The 20307-nt window shown below is 39.7% G+C and overlaps 1 protein-coding gene across 1 annotated transcript in view; it reads left to right on the forward strand.

The window, feature by feature from the left end:
* Positions 1 to 20307, forward strand: part of LOC126977165 (uncharacterized) — a 34997-nt gene that overhangs the window by 11369 nt on the left and 3321 nt on the right. Inside the window, exons 5-15 of the mRNA XM_050825858.1 lie at positions 241 to 418; positions 923 to 1140; positions 2789 to 2962; positions 4393 to 4567; positions 5322 to 5427; positions 8583 to 8734; positions 10465 to 10677; positions 13163 to 13297; positions 16481 to 16565; positions 17908 to 18097; positions 19880 to 20041. Coding sequence (XP_050681815.1) covers positions 241 to 418; positions 923 to 1140; positions 2789 to 2962; positions 4393 to 4567; positions 5322 to 5427; positions 8583 to 8734; positions 10465 to 10677; positions 13163 to 13297; positions 16481 to 16565; positions 17908 to 18097; positions 19880 to 20041 — 1788 coding nt within the window. The remainder of the gene's footprint in view (positions 1 to 240; positions 419 to 922; positions 1141 to 2788; positions 2963 to 4392; positions 4568 to 5321; positions 5428 to 8582; positions 8735 to 10464; positions 10678 to 13162; positions 13298 to 16480; positions 16566 to 17907; positions 18098 to 19879; positions 20042 to 20307) is intronic.

The following is a 20307-nucleotide window of genomic DNA, read 5'->3' on the forward strand; positions in this document are numbered from 1 at the left end:
GTGTGGCCTAATAGCCGTCGCTTTATTGTGTGTCTTCTACCGCCATTCGAGGACTTTACGGCCCCAACGGCCATCTGTCCGTCGAGCTATGTGCCGTGAACACTGCCACTCCAGTTTCGCAATGATTTTTTTTTTTCAATCATTTCAATCAATCATGTGCCATACGTACATCTAATACTATTATTATTCGATAGGTAATATTTTATTTGGACATTTCGCAATTTCATGTTCTTCTTCCAGACGTCCACCAAAGCAAGAGATTTGCGCCACAGTTCTCTCGTACGAGCCCGGAACTCAGTACCAGACGCCCATGAGTTCTGCCATTGTCATCTACCGCTACCCCATCGTCGGTACAGTTATCTTTAGACAACCCCTAGGCAGACCTTGGGAGGACACTACCATCATTATCGAGAATATGGTACGAACACTTAATTCTAGATTCAAAACATTATAATATTTTTGTATTTGAATTACAATTTGGATGCATGTTTTTTTTTGTGCGGCCAGTGGGAGGCTCCTTTGCACATGATGCCGGCTAGATTATGGGTACCATAACGGCGCCTATTTCCGTGAAGCAGTAATGTGTGAGAATTATTGTATTTCGGTCTGAAGGGCGCCGGAGCTAGTGAGACTTAACATCTTATGTCTCAAGGCGACGAGCGCAGTTGTAGTGTCGCCCAGAATTTTTGGATATTTCAAGAATCCTGAGCGGAATAAGATGTTAAGTCTCATTTTCCCAGTAATTTCACTATGCCCTTCACACCGAAACACAATAATGTTAACATTAGTGCTTCACGGCAGAAATAGGCGCCGTTGTGGTACCCATAATCTAGCCGGCATCATGTGCAAAGGAGCCTCCTTTACGCAAATTAAGAATTAAAAAAATAAGAATTGATCAATTGATTGATTGACTTTTCTTCAGATACATTCTGACGGTGCAAACATCAACAATACGGTTGAGCACCGCTGGGCTATCCACGAGAACCCGCCAGGGTCTGACTACTACAACTGGACCGGACGATGTCTCAGCACGGGCCGCGTGTACGATCCCCACAAGATAGACACGGACACCAGACACCCAGAGCAGTACTGCAGACCTGGCATGGAAGGACTTTGTAGAGTTGGCGATTTTACCACCAGGTAAGTACAAGTTTTATGATGAACTAAAAAATATGTTGGACTCAGTGAGTCATATTTCTGCGCTTTGGTGTCGAGACACTTGGCCCGTGGGACCCAGAGGCGCGGAGAATGTACAAAGTTTTATCAACACGCCTCAGTAGGGCTACTGGAAACCCAAGCGCTGGCAGCTACTTCGGTCAACGGATCAGCCTTGCTATCAACGCGGAAATGCTGCCAGTATTTTTGGTACACATTCTTAGTATTGTAAACATCTTTTTTGAGAATAATATTGTACGCTAATCTATATCTATAAAGGTAAGAGGTTAGAGGTAAGATACACAGTCCAAGGCTCCTGGAGTCAGTACTGCTGTGTGTCCCTGACGAGTACGTAGGACGGCGGTGGCGACCACCACCTCTGGTGGTGCCTCGTTCACGCACCAACCTTCTGCAGCGCGCACAGCACACGCGTGCGCTGTGGGTGCTCAACGCGATGTCCGAACACTTAGACCTGTTCTCTTGTTCGATGAGTGAACTCACTAGAGCTGCGTATTGTATAGTTTGTATTCAATTAGAGTAATATTATCTAGTTAATTAAGTTTTTCCTTTACGAAATATGTTTTTCAATGATAGTATTGTTATAACTTTATTTGTTCATTACGCATTAGGTTAAACCTGTAATGATGGATGTAGTGTGGTTATATAAATAAATTAATATAAAAAAAATAACAATGGCTAGCTGCTATAAATGTCTAAATACGCCTCCAACAATTCATGTAGGTGGTTTTAAGTCTTGCAGAGAGCTCATGCTGTTCATAGATCTCGAAGGCGATTTTTAGGGTTCCGTAGCCAAATGGCAAAAAACGGAACCCTCAAAAATTCATCATGTCTGCCTATCTGTACGTGTATGTCACAGCCACTTTTTTCCAAAACTATAAGAATATACTCTTGACGTATTATGTGAACCGCATTAACATTTTCACACAAAAATAGAAAAAAAAAACACAATATATTTTTGGGTTGCCCATACTTACAACTGAAACTCAAAATATTTATTACAATGGATAGGTCTTCAAAAATGATATTGAGGTTTCTAGCATCAAATTTTTTCTAAACTGAATAGTTTGCGCGAGAGACACTTCCAAAGTGTTAAAATGAGTCCCCCCCCTGTAACTTCTAAAATAAGAGAATGATAAAACTAAAAGAAATATATGATGTACATTACCATGCAAACTTCCAACGAAAATTGGTTTGATCTTATATCTTTGTCTCCTAGCTAGTAGCTATGCAACGCAGAAATGCTGCCAGTATTCTTGGTATATTTCCCCGTGATTATAGTTGTTCCTATATTAAGTATTATTTAAATATTATGAATAAATATCTTAAGTGTTCATTCAACAGTCCACACGGCCAAGATTAGGGGTCAAACACGGGGTGGTCCACCGGACAATCGGATCCATCTAAACTCCGACTGTACGACCGATTTTGTCGGTAATGTGATACCTTACTGATACCTGTTAAAAAAGAAGTTAGAATCTCTACAAATGTTTCGCGTTTACACGAGGCATCCTCAAGGGCTGTTGACTCGCTGAACCCTGAAACGTCACCGTTGTAAGCATTATTTTGAAATACAAGTAGATTAAATACAAATCTTGATTTCCAATAATTACAGACATGGGATGCTTAATGTAGCGGGGAAGAAAAAAGATGGGCCGAGACTAACCCGACGCCTGTTTACTGATACAGTGGTGGGGCTGGCTGGGAAGTACTCCATCATGAGGAGGTCTCTACTCATCTATGATGACCACGGACCCGTGGCGAGGGGAGAAAGGATGGCTTGTTCAATGTATGTATTTTTGAAATAAAAGAAGCTAACTAAATTCAGCATATGATTAACTTCCAGAGTCGTTTTAGACTTTCAGGTCTAGACAATTTATACGTCCAGATCGAGTCTCTTGCTGTTAGACAACCGGTATAAACAGGCCAGGAGTATAAGTTTAGTGTGCGTGACAAGGTAAGTCTTACACTTACGATTTGTATGACACTTTGTGTTAGTGTGAGTGAATTGCTCAAAATAGAGGTTAGTTCAAAACTCAATTCTTTCGAAGTTTTCACAGCTGTCATAGTCTATCTAAACGTGTAAATAATCTAATCATGCGGAAATTTTAATTTAAGGGGGCAAATGGTTAACAGCCTCACGTGATGGGAAGGGGTAAGGCAATCCTATGGCCACCCCAGGCCCATGGACATCCGCAACATCAGGGCTCGAGAGATTTTTAATTTAGGAGCATGCTCTGAGCTTGTATGTCCTTAAGTCGTATTGGTTCGGGAAAACTATTATTAATTTCATAAAGTGGCTGTGCCAGGTAAGAAGGTTCTCGCAAACCACGCGTCTGCCAGACGACAACATGGTGAGTGGTTGGAATTTTGCATTTGGGCGTAATATATGGCCAAATTGAAATGAAAAAAAAAAAACTCCAAATAGGTTATGAAATCACTTATTGAAAGTCAAAATCTATTCTTCTTCTTCATCGTGACACTCTTGGCAGAGCGGTCGTGGTCATCACGAAGTGACATCTTTTGGGGCAGATGTGATTCGCCCCACGAGAATTCGCCACTTTTCCCTGCTGGCCGACAGTCTGGTACACTCGTTCAATGGACCGCCCACAGCAGACTTAATTTGTACGGTCCATCGCATGGGCGATCTTCCTTGCCCTCTGGTGCCCTCCACTTTGCCCTGAACGACAAGGCCATCGATGGATTTACGCAAAGTCTATTACACATTCGGAGACTGAGTAGAACGGGCGCAAGAAACTTTGATATACATGTAATATCTATTTGATATTACATGTATATCAAAGTTTGTATTCGTATCACCGCACTTCGATAACACCTCCCTTAAAGCCTCGCATAGTATAGTAACTGGGTCTCGAAATTTCGAACGTTCGCCAGTTCCGTGGTCATCTGGAGTCATCATTTGTCACTGTGTCTTCCGAAGAGCTGTTACACCTGATTCACACACAACACGCCAGAAATTAGGAAATTTTCTTCCACGTACAAAAAGGTTCGGAATGAAGTTTCTTGTATTTCCAGGACGATACGACGATAAGGTACCTACCCTTACCTTCAAGAAAAGCGCGTACACTTTCTTTAAAGGTTTCTGGAAACGCTCCTGTGATTCCTCTGTTGGTGACCTGTACGCTCGTTTGTCATCCTCTTCCATTAAAAAAACACATAGTTTGTCCGAACAGGTTATAATCTCTTTTTAATTATCAGGTTAAATGGCCTCCATCGTCGCAAGGCAGTGATCCGTGACTGGTTCGGTAACGGCGAAGGCATTTCCCTCAGCGGAAAGTTCGAGATGATTCAACAGACTGAGTATGACGTTACCAACGTAGAAGTCACGCTTGATGGCCTGCCTGGTGACGTCAGCAACTATAAAATACATGTCGTAAGTTAAGCTTTGGTTTATATTAAATCTTTTTTATACAGGCTAGCTTAAAGGACGGCAACACTCCTGTGATTCCTCTGGTGTCGCAAAAGAAACTGGGTGGCGGTGATGTGGTTTGTGGTGGTGGAAACACACCAGGTGGTTTGTCCTCCTTTTCCATAAAAAAAGCGGCCGAGTGTGAATCGGACTCGCCCATGAAGGGTTTCGTAGCAGCAAGTAACATAATATAAAAAATGTATAGAAAGGGAAATGATATTAAATTATTTAAATGGAAATCTCAAAATCATTGTCCAAATGAACTGTCTTCATTGATACGTATTTAAAAAAACTACTTAGTAGATCTCGTTCAAAGTAATTTTCGGTAGAAGTTTGCATGGTAATGTATATCATATATTTTTTTAGTTTTATCATTCTCGTATGTACTCGTAGAAGTTACAGGAGGGACCACATTTTACCACTTTGGAAGTGTCTCTTCAAACTATTCAATTAGCGACAAAATGATAATAGAAACCTCAATATTATATTTGAGACCACTCCATAAATACCCAAGATGAGTTTCAGTTCTAAATATGGAGAACCCCCAAAATTTATTGTTTTTTTTTTTCTATTTATGTGTGAAAATCTTAATGCGGTTCACAGAATACATCTACTTACCAAGTTTCAACAGTATAGTTCTGATAGTTTAGGAAAAAAAGTGTCTGCGACATACTCGGACAGACGCGCATTAAGTCATATAATTTATACTTTTTTTCAGACGCCAATTGAACGAGAATTGGAGTTTCCTTGCGAAAAGACGACCATCTATGACACATACAATCCTTTTAATGTTAGCAAGGCTTTGAGCCCGCCTCCTACGAAAGGTAGGTAAACTTATAACTGTATTAACATAGATTAAGGATTGGTCTCCGCTGCGCTCCAACTAGATACCGCAGGCGTAGTCGCAAAGTGAGGCAACTAATGAGATTTATTCTACAAACGTATCTAGTACCCTGCTTCGACCAACCAAAAATTTTGGCAAAAGAGAATAGATATCTTCCAGGTACGTGAAGCCGTTAAAATTAAATAACATCATATTTTAATTGAAATGATTTGTAAATTTAATTCAAAATGAGAACTTATAATATCATTCTATTTTGAAAAGAACAACCTTAGAGATTCTCGCTCGTTCTTCTCTAAGGAAATCTTTCTTCCGGATAAGCTGTATGATGTAAATACATAATATTTCGCATGACCAAGGACAAACGAGGCAGTAACACCACGGCACCCCGCTCCACACTCAACGTGGACTTTTGCAATATCAGGGGAATTCGATCATCTCATGGGCTGCGTTCAAGCGGCAATTGACGACGTGCTTGCACAGATCCCATCCGCTGAAAGCGTAGTCTTGGGTGATTTCAACGGGCACAATGCCGAATGGCTTGGATCACGTACCACAGACTAAGCAGGGCGATCTGTGCATAATTTTGCATTGGCGTATGGTCTGTCCCAATTGGTTGAGTCGCCAACGCGGCTCCCGGATGTGGATAGCCACATGCCGTCCTTATTAGATCTTCTGCTGACTACACATCCCGATGGTTACCAGGTCTTTGTCGACTCCCCTCTCGGAACGTCAGACCATTGCCTGGTCAGGAGCCTATCCGACGCCCACGTCGCAGACCACCAGCGTTTGGCACTACAAGTCAGCAGATTGCGATAAGATGCGTTCTTTTTTTGCATCCTACCCTTGGAGCAGGGTTTGTTTCCCTTCGGATGATCCTAGTGCCTGCGCCGTTGCAGTAGCCGATGTGATACTACAGGGCATGGATATTTATACTCTGTAGTACCGATCGGTGGCAGATCACAGCCCTGGTTCGATGCGTCAGTTAAAGCAGCATCTGACTGCAAAAAACAGGCGTATCGAACTTGGATTGCGGCGATGGGCACAAAGGATCCGAACTGCATAGTTCTTAAGGGGAAATACAACCGTGCTTCCAGATTTTTTAAGCGGCAAATCGCCCGTGCAAAGTCAAAACACGTCGTCAAAATCGGCGAGCAGCTTTCCAGTTGCCCGACCGGAACACGCAAGTTCTGGTCACTGTCGAAAGCTGCTCTTGTTAACTTCAGCCAGCCGTCCATGCCGCCGTTGCACATGAGAAATGACACCCTGGCCCATACGGCAAAAGAGAAAGCCGATCTCCTGTGCGCTCTTTTCGCCTCCAACTCAACTCTTGACGACAACGGAAAAACACCGCCGACCATCCCGCGGTGTCAGAGCTCTATGCCTGAAGTACAGTTCAGACAGAAAACTGTTAGGCGAGCTCTGTTTTCGTTGGACATCAGGTAGTCGTACGGGCCGGATGGCATTTCTCCAATCGTGCTTAGAACGTGTGCCCCTGAGTTGACGCCGGTGCTAACGCGTTTATTCCGGCACTCTTATTCAAAAAGCGTAGTCCCTGACTCATGGAAGTCAGTCCTTGTCCATCCGATCCAAAAAAAAGGAGACAGTTCGGATCCGGCAAACTACAGGCCTATTGCTATTACCTCCCTGCTCTCCAAAATCATGGAGAGCATAATTAGCCGTCAGCTCTTGGAGGGTCACCAGTTGATCAACGACCGACAATACGGCTTTCGCCATGGTCGGTCGGCAGGTGATCTTCTGGTATACCTAACACATAGATGGGCTGCGGCTATAAAAAGCAAGGGGGAAGGCCTGGCAGTTAGCCTGGATATAGCGAAGGCCTTTGATCTTGTATGGAACAAGGCGCTCCTCTCTAAACTTCCATCATTTGGGCTTCCCGAGAGCTTGTGCAAGTGGACCTCCAGCTTCCTCACTAGGCGCAGCAGGACGTTGTCGACGGACATTGCTCGAACCCGAAGCCCGTGAATGCTGGAGTGCCCCAAGGTGTGTGCTATCTCCTACGCTGTTTCTTCTGCATATCAATGATATGTTGGACACCTCCAACATTCATTGCTATGCAGATGACAGCACTGGTGATGCCGTATACACGGGCCATGCAGGTTCTCTCGGGAAATCGTCGACCAGTGCCGGGAGAAACTTGTGTCTTCTATCGAGTCCTCTCTTGAGAAGGTCGCGGAATGGGGTAAATTGAACCTTGTCCAATTTAACCCCCAGAAGACTCAAGTTTGCGCGTTTACCACTAAAAAAACCCCATTTGTCGTATCACCGCTCTTCGACAACACTTCTCTAAAAGCCTCGCCTAGTATCGGAATACTGGGTCTCGAAATCTCGAGCGATTGCCATTTCCGTGGCGATCTGGAGGGCAAAGCCAAATTGGCTTCAAAGGATCTGGGCGTCATTAATAGAGCACGGCAATACTTCAAGCTGGCCCACATTCAAGCGCTGTACAAAGCGCAGGTCCGGCCACACATGGAGTATTGCTGTCATCTCTGGTCTGGCGCACCCCAGTATCAACTCGATCCATTTGACCGCGTGCAACGCAGAGCAGCTCGAATTGTCGGGGACCCAGTGCTCTGTGAACGGCTGGATAACTTGGCGTTGCGTAGAGACGTCGCTTCATTGTGTGTCTTCTACCGCATTTATCACGGGGAGTGTTCCGAAGAGCTGTTTAACCTAATCCCTGCCGCCGAATTCCACCTTCGCACGACACGCCACAAGTTAGGATATCATCCTCACCATCTGGATGTGTGACGGTTCTCCACAGTGCGGTTTACAAGGAGCTTTCTTCCACGTACTACAAAGCTGTGGAATGAACTTCCGTGTGCGGTGTTTCCGGGACGATACGACATGGGCACCTTCAAAAAAAGCGCGTACACCTTCCTTAAAGGCCGGCAACGCTCCTGTGATTCCTCTGGTGTTGCAAGAGAGTGTGGGCGGCGGTGATCACTTAACAACAGGTGACCCGTACGCTCGTTTGTCCTCCTATTCCATACAAAAAAAAAATTCATGTGTTAGCAATTTACCTACGAAATAAAATATTTTTGATTTGATTTGATTCCCGTATTGTAATAAAATCAAATAGATTGTCTGCTTTAAAATCTTAATCTATGACGCCAGGTACAGCAGACCAATATGAGCTGGGAGACCTGGGCAGTAAGTACGGCCTGCTGGAACAGAAGAAAAAATTTATGGATGTTTACAACGAGACGCAACTGTCATTGTTTGGGCCTTACAGTATCCTCGGGAGATCTGTCGCCATTCACAAAACGGTAAGAGAAACATTATCAATTGTCTCGTCGTGACCACTATGAGGTCAATTAATTAAATAAAACAACTTTTATATTGTTATCCAGTTGACCTGGATAGTCTAATCTCGACACTAAGTACGGATATATTATGACAGAGAGTAACAACATTTTACATTACAAAAATTATGATTACCACAGAGTATCTAAGTAAGTATATGTGACTTTGACAGGTGTTAACATTAATGTCATCAATCAATCTCATTATCTTATAGTACGGGTGCTGCTTGTGGTGCACGCTCGTCCTGTTATACTAAAAAAATCAGTATAAATTACTTAATCTCGACCAACATGTTCACGAAGCATACTTACACTCTACAGCTTAGACTAAGGATTGGTCTCCACTGCACTCCAACTAGATACCGCAGGCGCAGTCGCAAAGTGCGGCAACTGATACTACGCCCAAGTGGGCGTACTCGAGCCAGTTTCGAACAATATGTGACGTTGACATGTTCTGTTAAACTTTGCTAATAATTGAAACTAAAATGGCGGGTTGCGTAGTAAAACTTTGTAAAAATAATACTACTACTACTAATATATCATTTGGACTATGTCGGTAACTTTGGTTCTCCTACGGATCTCCTCATTTCTGATTCGATCTCGCAGGAAAACTCCGAGCATAGCCCTCTCCATTGCCCTCTGAGCGACCACGAACTTTCTCATAAGGCCTCGACCACGTCTGCGTGTGTGTGCTGTGTTCGTGTGTGAGTTCCTTAAAATAAGGGCTAACAGTTCACCAATCCTTAATCTAAGGCTCAGTATAATAATGCTAAGCTTACACTCAGCTAAGTTTTACGTGACTAAAGTCTGAGCAAGATCCAAGTACGACATTATATTCAAATTCAAATCCAAATATTTTTATTCAAAATTGGATTTAAAATCACTTATTGAACGTCAAAAACTACCACCCATTCAAAAGAGACTGCCTCAGACCTGAGAAGAATAGGCGCAAGAAACTCAGCGGGCTTTTTTTTTTAATATAAAATATGGATTACAATGTAATATCGTACAATAAACATTTATAATTAAAGAGTCTGAGGGTGTTCGCTTTATTCCCAGTCCGTGGTGTCATTAAGAAAATCGTTTATGCTATAATAACCTTTCCTACACAAACGTTTTTTAACAATTCTTTTAAATTTCGTAACACATTTGTTTTGTACATTTTCTGGGATCATATTGTAGAAGCATATACATCGCCCAACAAAAAACTTACTAACTCGACCCAACCGAGTAGTAGGCATAACAAGTTTATGTTTGTTCCTCGTGTAAACATTATGAATGTCACAGTTTCTAGAAAATTCCTCAATGTGCTTATGAACATACAGAACATTATCAAAAATGTATTGAGAAGCAACAGTCAAAATGTTTATTTCTTTAAATTTTTCTCTTAATGATTCTTTAGGACCTAGGTTATAAATCGCGCGAATAGCCCTCTTCTGCACCACAAAGAGAGTATTAATATCAGCCGCACTGCCCCATAACAATATACAATAGGACATAATACTATGAAAATAACTAAAGTATACTAATCTCGCCGTATCTATGTCAGTTAACCGTCTAATTTTCTTAACCGCATATGCTGCAGAACTAAGCCTATTCGCCAATCCTTCAATATGGGGGCCCCACTGCAATTTGGAATATAGATCTCAACCTCAATCCTGTCTGCTGTATTATGCAAATTATTATTATTTTAGAGTCGCGACCGGCGCTGGGCTTGTTCTTCGGTAGAGCGAGGGTATAGTCCATCGGAAGCGAGGGAGATCAGAGGCATAGCGTCATTTCATCACCCGGGGGGATTCGCGTATGGGTACATCCGGATGACCCAGCTGGTGCACAATGATGGTAGCACTAGTGATACCATCATTGAAGCGAAGCTAAGGCACCCGGGCCAGTATGACAGGAATTTGGTAAGTTGTTTCTTTATTAGTCATTTCTAATTCAAATAATTTTATTCAAAACTAGCTGACCCCTCAGCTGTTCTGTCAATAGAAAATAAAATAAGATGTAAGTATTTTTTTTAAATGAGGGACGAGACGAGCAGGACGTTTAGCTGATGGTAATTGATACGCCCTGCCCATAATGCAGTGCCCCTCATGATTATTGAAAAGCCCAAAAATTCTGAGCGGCACTACACTGCGCTCGTCACCTTGAGACATAAGTTGTCAAGTCTCATTTGCCCCGTAATTTCACTAGCTACGGCGCCCTTCAGACCGATACACAGTAATGCTCACACATTACGGCTTCACGGCAGTAAATAGGCGCCGTTGTGGTACCCATAATCTAGCCGGCATCCTGTGCAAAGGAGCCTCCCACTGGTATTTGGTATTAGTATTCGGGAATAATGCAGTCTAAAACAATTGCTTTGTTAAATGTGTAATCATAATTTAATTAATTAAAAATTACACAATGGATATAGTATGTTATCCTTAAGAGATAGTCATATGCCATCGCGGACTTTTCTGTAGATCTTTATAAGATACACAATTCCACCATACATTATTTTTTCTCAAAAGTCTTTGACACGTTTTCGTTGAAATCTCCCAGACGGCTTATATTTTTCCGACGCCTCCAATAAATACCGTTAATGTATACAAAAACTTAACAAATTATATACTAAAACCTTCCTCGAGAACAACTCTATCCATTTGTGGAAGCAGCATGAAAATCAGTGCAGTGGTTTTTGAATTTATCCCGAAGAGACAGACAGACGCGGCAGAGGACTTTGTTTTATAACATGTTGTGATAGGATTTAAAATCACTTATTGAACGTCAAAAACTACCACCCATTCGAAATAGTATGCTTCAGACCTGAGAAGAACGGGCGCAAGATATTCATCGGGCTTTTTTTTTCAAAATATGGTTGTAATGTAATATCGTACAATTAATATTTATAATTAACTAGCCTGAGGGTGTTCGCTCTATTCCCAGTCTGTGGTATCATTAAGAAAATGATTTATGACATAGTAACCTTTACCACACAAACGTTTTTTAACAATTCGTTTAAATTGCGTTACACATTTTTTTGTACGTCTTCTAGGATCATATTGTAAAAGCATATACATCGCCCAATAAAAGACTTAGTTACTCGACTTAACCGAGTAGTAGGCATAACAAGTTTATGTTTATTCCTCATGCTAACATGATTGTCACAGTTTCTATCAAATTCCTTAATGTGCTTATGAACGCACAGATCAGAAGAATATATTGAGATGCAACAGTCAAAATGTTTATTTCCTTAAATTTTGGAACGAAGTTCCTTACGGCAGGCTTGGAGGGGATAGGGATTTTGCTGCGCGACCGAACTGAAAAAAATGTGATAGTAAAACCGTAAGAAAAAATCCGTGGAAAAAAGTGCGTGGAATAAAACCGTTAAATGAGACGTGCGCAGGCGCGACAGTCGCATACACAAGCGAGTAGTGTATATATTATCAATATTATTATATTAATATATGATAACGATTATAGCAATATTAGAACGATTATTTTTGCAATTTGTGTCGATTCTACATTAGCCGAAGGAACTTCGTTCCTACCTGGTGTCCCACGATACATAATTTTTTTATTTCTCTCAATGAATCTTTAGGACCTAGGTTATAAATAGCGCGAATAGCCCTCTTCTGCAGCACAATAAATATAGGCAACACTGCCGCATAGCATAAGAATTAAAAAAAAAAATAGATAAATATCCTAGGAAAATATCTGATGGTAGATGATCACATCCACACGGTGATGATATAATTTAATCATCGAACGTAACCAAACGTAAGTCAAGTCTTTTTTAATTGATTTTAGCGCCTTTTATTCAATTTCGTGCCAGCAACAATTTTGACAGAAATAAACACAGTAATGTGTTATTCTTAATATTGTCTGATCATATCATATTTTAAGTCTTAATATATATATATATATATAAATCCAGTGTCCTGATGTATGTTTCCAGTGAACTCCAAAACTAATAAACGGATTTTAATAGAGATTACTTTATGGAGTGCAGTTTAGTCCAACTTGAGAGATAGGATAGATTTTTTGGGACCCATAATTATTTTTATCTCCAATATTTGTTTCGTATGGACATAATTTCTATGAGAGAATTTATTGACGCACGGTTTGACAGTTCGGCTATGAAACAATTTCATTATGACAACGGGGAGCATATTTTATGAAATATTATTGAAACATTCATAAAATACAGTATATTATTTATTATGTACAGAACAACGTCTGTCGGGTGAGCTAGTTAGTTATACAAATTCGAAATGTCTCCTTCTCATGTCCAAGTTACGTCAGTTGGTGCTGGGGCTGCTGCTTCGACTGTCGAAGACAGCAAGCGTCGCAAATTTGTCACAGTCGAATAACAGATCGACTCTTTCCATAAATAAACTAATCTTTCAGACTCTTAATCACCGGTGGGAGATATTCGTGAACCCCGTAGGAGTGGACGCGGCTGTGAAGGTAACGAACACCAGGTGTGTAGCCGGAGGTTACAGGTGGAACCCCTACTTCACACAGTTGGCTGATCCACTTAATGTGAGTATACTAGTAGAAAATTGTATTTTTTAGTTTTTTTTTATGAAAATAAGGGACGAGACGAGCAGGATGTTCAGCTCAGATGGTAATTGATGCGCCTTACCCATAACAATGCAGTGCCGCTCAGGATTCTTGAAAAACCCAAAAATTCTGAGCGGCACTATAATTGCGCTTGTCACCTTGAGACATAAATAGTTAAGTCTCATTTGCCCAGTAATTTCACTAGCTACGGCGCCCTTCAGACCGAAACACAGTAATGTTTACACATATCTGCTTCACGGCAGAAATGGCGCCGTTGTGGTACCCATAATCTAGCCGGCATCCTGTGTAAAGGAGCCTCCCACTGTCCTACTAGTGTCATTAATCAGATAAACTAAAAGATTTCGTTGCTTTTTACTGTCATATATTAAATCTTAATTTTTTAAGTAGTTATTGGTAGGCCTACGAAAGGTTCCGCGTGCCTTAAACAATATAGATCCCATATTTCACGCTCTTGTGAGACACTGAAATATCGTGAAGAATGTTTGTTAGCTATGAATGACACGTAGCCTGAGACCCACTTATCAGCAAACGGGTTAATAATAATAATATATAAAAAAATAAATGGAAACTGCTGAAAAAGCAGTATACAATCTATAATAACATTATCCACGTAAACAAAAATATTCATAAAATGAAAACTACTGGGGCAAACTATGTCAATTTGGGACCAAATGGCAAACGTTCCACATCAAACTAAAGAAGAATCACGAAAATACATATATAAAAAATACCAATCGAATTAAGAACCTCCTCCTTTTCGAAGTCGGTTAAAAATTTATTGAACAAGGCGTTATTTGCGGAGATCCATACTAATCTAAATATTATGAGGTGTATTAAGTGAAATTCCTCTAAGATTTGCTAGCCTCTAAGATATGCAGAAAGCGCATAGCAAGGCCTAGAGTTATTATAATAATATTAACACACTTTTTACACAAATTATCGTGCCCCAAGTTAAGCATATATAGCCTGTGTTATGGGTTACAAGACAACGATATATTTAATACAATATACTTACTTAAACACACATAAATTCATATAAACATACATAAATACATTTAAACATCCATGACTGGGAAACAAACATCCATATTCGGTTCGGGATTCGAACCGGGGACCTCTAGCTTAGCTTAGCGTAGGTAGGATCGCTAACCACTCGGCTATACAGGTCGTCATAGTTATGGGTTATGTATGAATGAATAAATGAAAACACTTTATTACACTTAATAATAAAAATTATGGAAGGACAATTAGGCGATCTTATCGCTATTCAGCTATCTCTTCCAGGTAACCTAAAGGTGTAGCAGATTTTATTGAGCGAAGCGAAGTGAAGCTGAGCGGAGCTCCCACCGGGTGACTCCAATTGATTTCTGTGTTAAATTGTTTCTCAGCTATTCCTGGACCGATTAAAAAAAAATGAACTCATAGAAAGCTTAGCTAGGATAACCTAAATAATTTATTTAATTTAATTAATGTTGAGACTGAATTTTGAATTTCGACTTGATTCAATTATTATAATTAAAAACAAATATGATTTACAAATTATTCTAAATTAGCACGCGCTATTTATATTTATTAAAAAATTGGGTTGATTGATCAAATCACAATAAGTTTTAATTGTTTTGTTTTAGTACACACACTTAGTTTACCTCGCTTCGCTCAAATATATACGCCGCAATGAGGCGGTACGACGAGCGACTGCGGCTTCCTAGTTTGCCTATAACTTGACAAATAGGAATAAGAAAATTTATTGAATTAGGCGTTACTTTGCGGAAAACAATAAGATACAAATGATTTAAGTTTTCTTTAGTGTTAATTGCGCCAATATTTGTCTTTAAAACAAGAGTCTCGTGCCAGATTTTGGCGAGACAACACGTCCTGAGGATGCCTCGTGTAGAGGCGAAACACGTGTCGAATTGTTTTAAAGAATAATATTGGCAGAATTAACACTAAAGAAAACTTAAATCATTTGTATAAATAGGAATAAATTAAACCACTTAATGATGAACCTTCACAAATTCACACATTTAAATGCACATACAACTTACATTTATAATGTTAGATATACGCACACAAGTGGAGGAAATAAAATAGATTTAACAAATGCAAAAATAATTAATTAATAAAGACAATATGTTATGTTTTTAAAGTGATAACCTTCACTTCTAGGATTAATACACAAATAAAATTTGGTTAGAGCACCGGCACGGAACGGCGGTATAACTTTTTTCCTCTCGGGAACATAATAATGTTGCCCCACTTGCATTACAATTTAGACTTAAACTTAGAGTAATAAGTAATTTTACTTTAACTTAAACTGCTAGATAGATTAAACTAAGAATTTGTCCATTAACACATTTCTTAATGTCTCTATTAAGGGGAAGTCACTTTATTCATGTATCTTTTATAATATCACTATTTTCATACTGTATTACACAATTCACTAGCACTACACTAGCTCAAATGGTTTTGTTCGTTTAAGTCTTCTTACTATATCAGTGTTGTCAAGCTGGATTGCCTCGACGTACACGTGATGAAAGTATAAAATGATAAAATAATTATACTCAGGGCCGGATTTAAACTTAACGCCGCCCCTGGGCACCGGAAAAAAATCCGCCCAATAATTTTACTAAAACTTATAGTTTATATATATTTTATTTTTCAAAACTAAAATACCTAATTTGTTGCAGATAACAAATACTAATTATTTTTTTTGTAATTCCAGTAAATAAAAATATAGATTATTATTTTAAATCTCCAAGGGAATAAATTGATTAAATCGTTTTTATTTTTAATTTTTACTAAACGTGCCAAAATTATAATTTACGAATAATGGATAAATTGAATTTCTTGAATTATCAATTGAAACAGAAATTATTAATTAAGAGAATTAATTAATTATATTGAGCAACATTGATAAGACTAAAAAAAACTTATTTCACTTTCAAAATTTTGCCGCCCTAAAAAATTTGCCGCCCTGCGCACTTGCCCCAACTGCCCCTAGTGTAAATCCACCGCTGGTTATACTATAGGTACATTGTCACTAGACGACTTGTTTTAAGAATAGTAATACGCGTCCTTCAACGAATAATCGGCAGCCTGAACCCTCGACCAAAAGAATATAATTTAATTTTTGATTTGCAGCACAACTTGTACGATCAAGAGTGTGGAGCCGATAACCCTCTTCGCTGCGACGTTGGTGATCTTACAGCCAGACTTGGGACTATTAGTATGTTGCATTGTTGTTTAAATCTACTGTTATTTTTTTACTATCATAGAAGAATGCGAGAGATCCAACATGTCTCTTTGAACAGCCAGTACATATGTGAAGCTAAATAACAGCTACTAATAAAATAAATGTTTGTCTTAATTTCTTTTATGACGAGAATGAGACCATGTGTTTAAGCAAATATACTTCGAATCAAGATACTCGTAGAACTACAAATTAAATATGTACCAAAATTTATCGACGATGTGGGACTCGAACCCACACCTCTCAGATTCCGTCCAAACGCCCTTACCAACTGAGCCAAACGTCCAATTGATGCATCAACCGAAAATCTTGGTGTAGTCGATGCATCACTCGGACGGTTGGTTGACCTGAGGGCCTACCATCAACTTTGATTAAGGGATGCGATTCCGATGCAGTTCAGTTTAGGTACCTAAGCTGAATCACTAAAATTCGTAGCATGAAGTGCCTTTTACTGAATGGAGTTTGGAACCTAATTGTTTCGAAACCTAAAATGATATAATGATTTTAGGTTTCGAAACAATTAGGAAACGGTTTTTTGCGTTGAAAATACTAAAAATAGAGATTTAATCAGTTGATTTGACGTCAACCTAAATTAGATAGCTCTTGGTAATCACGTCGTGGTACGAAATTGCAAAGCAGTTCATTTTAGGTTGTCAATTGAATCGCAATAAGAGTTCAGGTAGGCCCGCTGTAAAGCCGACCGCACTGCCTCGAAATATGCAGAGTATCCGGCAGTCTGCCAAACTGCTCCATCTCATCTATCTCTCTAGTCTCCATCATCAACTATCCGACCCATCTCTGATGATTCTATACATCCCGGGATGAGCGCCGGTTTGAAGCCCAAATGCCACCAACTCGTACTGAGCTTAAAAGGGCTTGAAGTTCAAGGATGCTCACTCGAAATTGGCGTACAATAGTCGCACAATGATGTCGTCGTCAAAATAACGCTTTAAATTTCTCATACATCCCGCATATTTATACATAGTAAATGACACACTTTCAGCCAAGTTGTCACATCAATACCTAGAAGCTGACCTATTCATAACATAACAAATTGTTTAGATTTACAAGAGCGACATTTCAAGTCAATTTCCTAATATACCAATATTGGAGTTGAGCAGGTTATCAACTGTAAAGTAGATCCTGTAGATGAAGCCACAACCTGAGATTTAAACAAAGCATACAAGATTTTATCAACGATAAAACTCGAATGGTTGGCTCAGTTGGAAAGAGGGCTATTTGTGTAATCAATCCCAGAAGTGAGGGTTATCACTTTAAAACGTAACAAATTGTTTATATTATAAATATTATTTTTCAGACCTCGGCGGTGAACGTCAGATATTTGTGGACAGTAGCTTCCCGCTAGAGGGCACTGTGTCCGCCGTGGGACGTTCGATAGTATTATTTGGACCAGAGAGAAGTGGGGAGAAGTTCGCCTGTGCCAACATCCTGCCAGACAAAGATATCATCAAGTTCGTGAACATTATGAAACCACCTAGATTTGTATTGTAAGTATTCCATATATTCGATAGCTCCTTACTTAGGATCATTTGTAACTGCTATCTATTTGTTTGACCGTCTACCTAATTCTATCAGAAATGAAAGTAATCTATGTCATAACTAGCTGGCGCGACAGACGCTGTTCTTTCGATAGAACTCAGGAATAATGTAGTCTAAAGCCATCGGAAATGTGTAATCTTATTTAATTAGAGACAAATGAAACGAAAACGTATTTCTGAATTATTCCTATCAACCTTCCTTCAACTATCGCACCTTGTTTGTAGTGGGCAAGACTGTGCGAGGGTCGTGTGTAAAATATCTAACTTATTTAAAATGATAAGTATTAATATTGTCTTTGTGAAAACAGGTTTTACATTACCGCTTTTTAATTGCCATTTTTTTATTATTAAAATGGATATAGTATGTTATCCTTAAGAGATAAGCATATGCTTACGGACATTTCTGTAGACCCATAAAAGATACACAATTCCGTCATACATTATGTTGTGATATCTCAAAGACCTTAGATAGTGTTTCCGTTGAAAGACCCTAAGCGGCTTAATTTTTTCGACACCTCCAATAAATATCGTTAATGTGTTCAAAAATGTATGTCAACACCTAACAAATTATATAATATACTTAAACCTTCCCCGAGAATCACGCATTGGTGGAGGAGTTTTTGAGTTTCTCGCGAACAGAGAAACAGATAGCCTTGGCGAAAATCACCGTTTTGTAATATGTAGTGAAATAATAAAACTATAAATAAATAATATTAAAAAATTTAGGGATGAATTCCGTTTACGGCTACGTCACTGGATTTCGGAGAGACTTAGATTGGGAGCATACGGCTAATCGGTGGATATTTTATATAGATTACGAATTTATAAATGGCGTCCGAATATCAAATGATGAATTTAAAATACTACAATCCATTTGGTTAAGTTCAGAGGAATGAATTTGAATTACAGTTGACATTCCACAACTGAGCTGAAGCATAAAAGAAGATAAAAGTTCAAAGAAACATCATGAGGATTTAATTTTTGTCGCATCGATTTTGTTGAAAGATTTCGCTTGAAAAGTCCGAAATAGATCGCCACAGCATATATTATCTATCTTTTATGTGTAACCCATTAGTATCGCCAAAGCTGTGAAACGGCACAGCAGACGAAGAAGCAGGCAGAACATAGCAAACCTGGTGTCGCGGTCTAACTATCTACACTTCAATAGCAAATTACTTTCAATCTACATATTTTAAATGTGTAAATCATCATCATATCATCCTTTTTATTTCAGCAGGTAGACATCCACTGCTGGACAAAAGCCTCTCACAAAGATCGTCCTGCGCTGCACTCATCCAATCTATTCCGGCGATCTTGACCAGATCGTCGGTCCATCTTGTGAAGGGCCTAACTGCACTACGTCTTCCGGTATGCGGTCGCCTTACGAGGACTCCACTGCTCCAACTACAGTTTCGCAACCATCTGGGCTATGTCTCATTTCTGATTCGATCTCTGAGGGACCATAAGCTTCCTCATTAGGTCCATAGTTCGCAGCGACCACGTCTGCGTTCCGTATAAATTTTATATTCTTTTTCAGTATATATTTTCATGTCTATACTTAAGGGTGTTTTTATTACCAATTTTGATGTGATTTCATCGAGATGGGGTCTCACGCTTTTAATCAGTACCTACATACAACAGTACATTACTATTTTGCGACAGACCCACAGCTGCAGACGAGTACTAAGCATGCAAATAGTTCAAATGCTTCTATACATGAGTATGTTTCAGGGGCATGTTCCTACAAGAAGTGCGGAAAGTGATGGGCGTCCCAGAATGGATGGTCGGTGTGGACTCACGCCGCACTAGAGTCCTGCACGCTGGGGCCTGTATCCAGATCTTGTTGCACTTCCAGGGTCCTGATGCAAGTCAACTCGAACTAGATTTCACCAGGTAAATTAAATTCCTTAATAAGATGAACGAGATCGTATATGAAATATTTCTGGGGGATTCAGTATACAAGGTCTCACTGAGAGAACAAATTACGCAATAAATTTGCCCAGATTATTTTTGGATAGCAACCCAATTATATGAAAGAAAATAAAATAAATATTTTGAAAACCTTCCAAAAGCAGTTTGCAAAGAATTAACATTCACGCAATTTCCATTAAATATTCGCTGCATTATGTGCAGTTGATCTGATTTCAACCATCTTCTCG

The sequence above is a fragment of the Leptidea sinapis genome, chromosome 44 (genome assembly GCF_905404315.1).
Source record: "Leptidea sinapis chromosome 44, ilLepSina1.1, whole genome shotgun sequence".
Classification (NCBI taxonomy): domain Eukaryota; kingdom Metazoa; phylum Arthropoda; class Insecta; order Lepidoptera; family Pieridae; genus Leptidea; species Leptidea sinapis.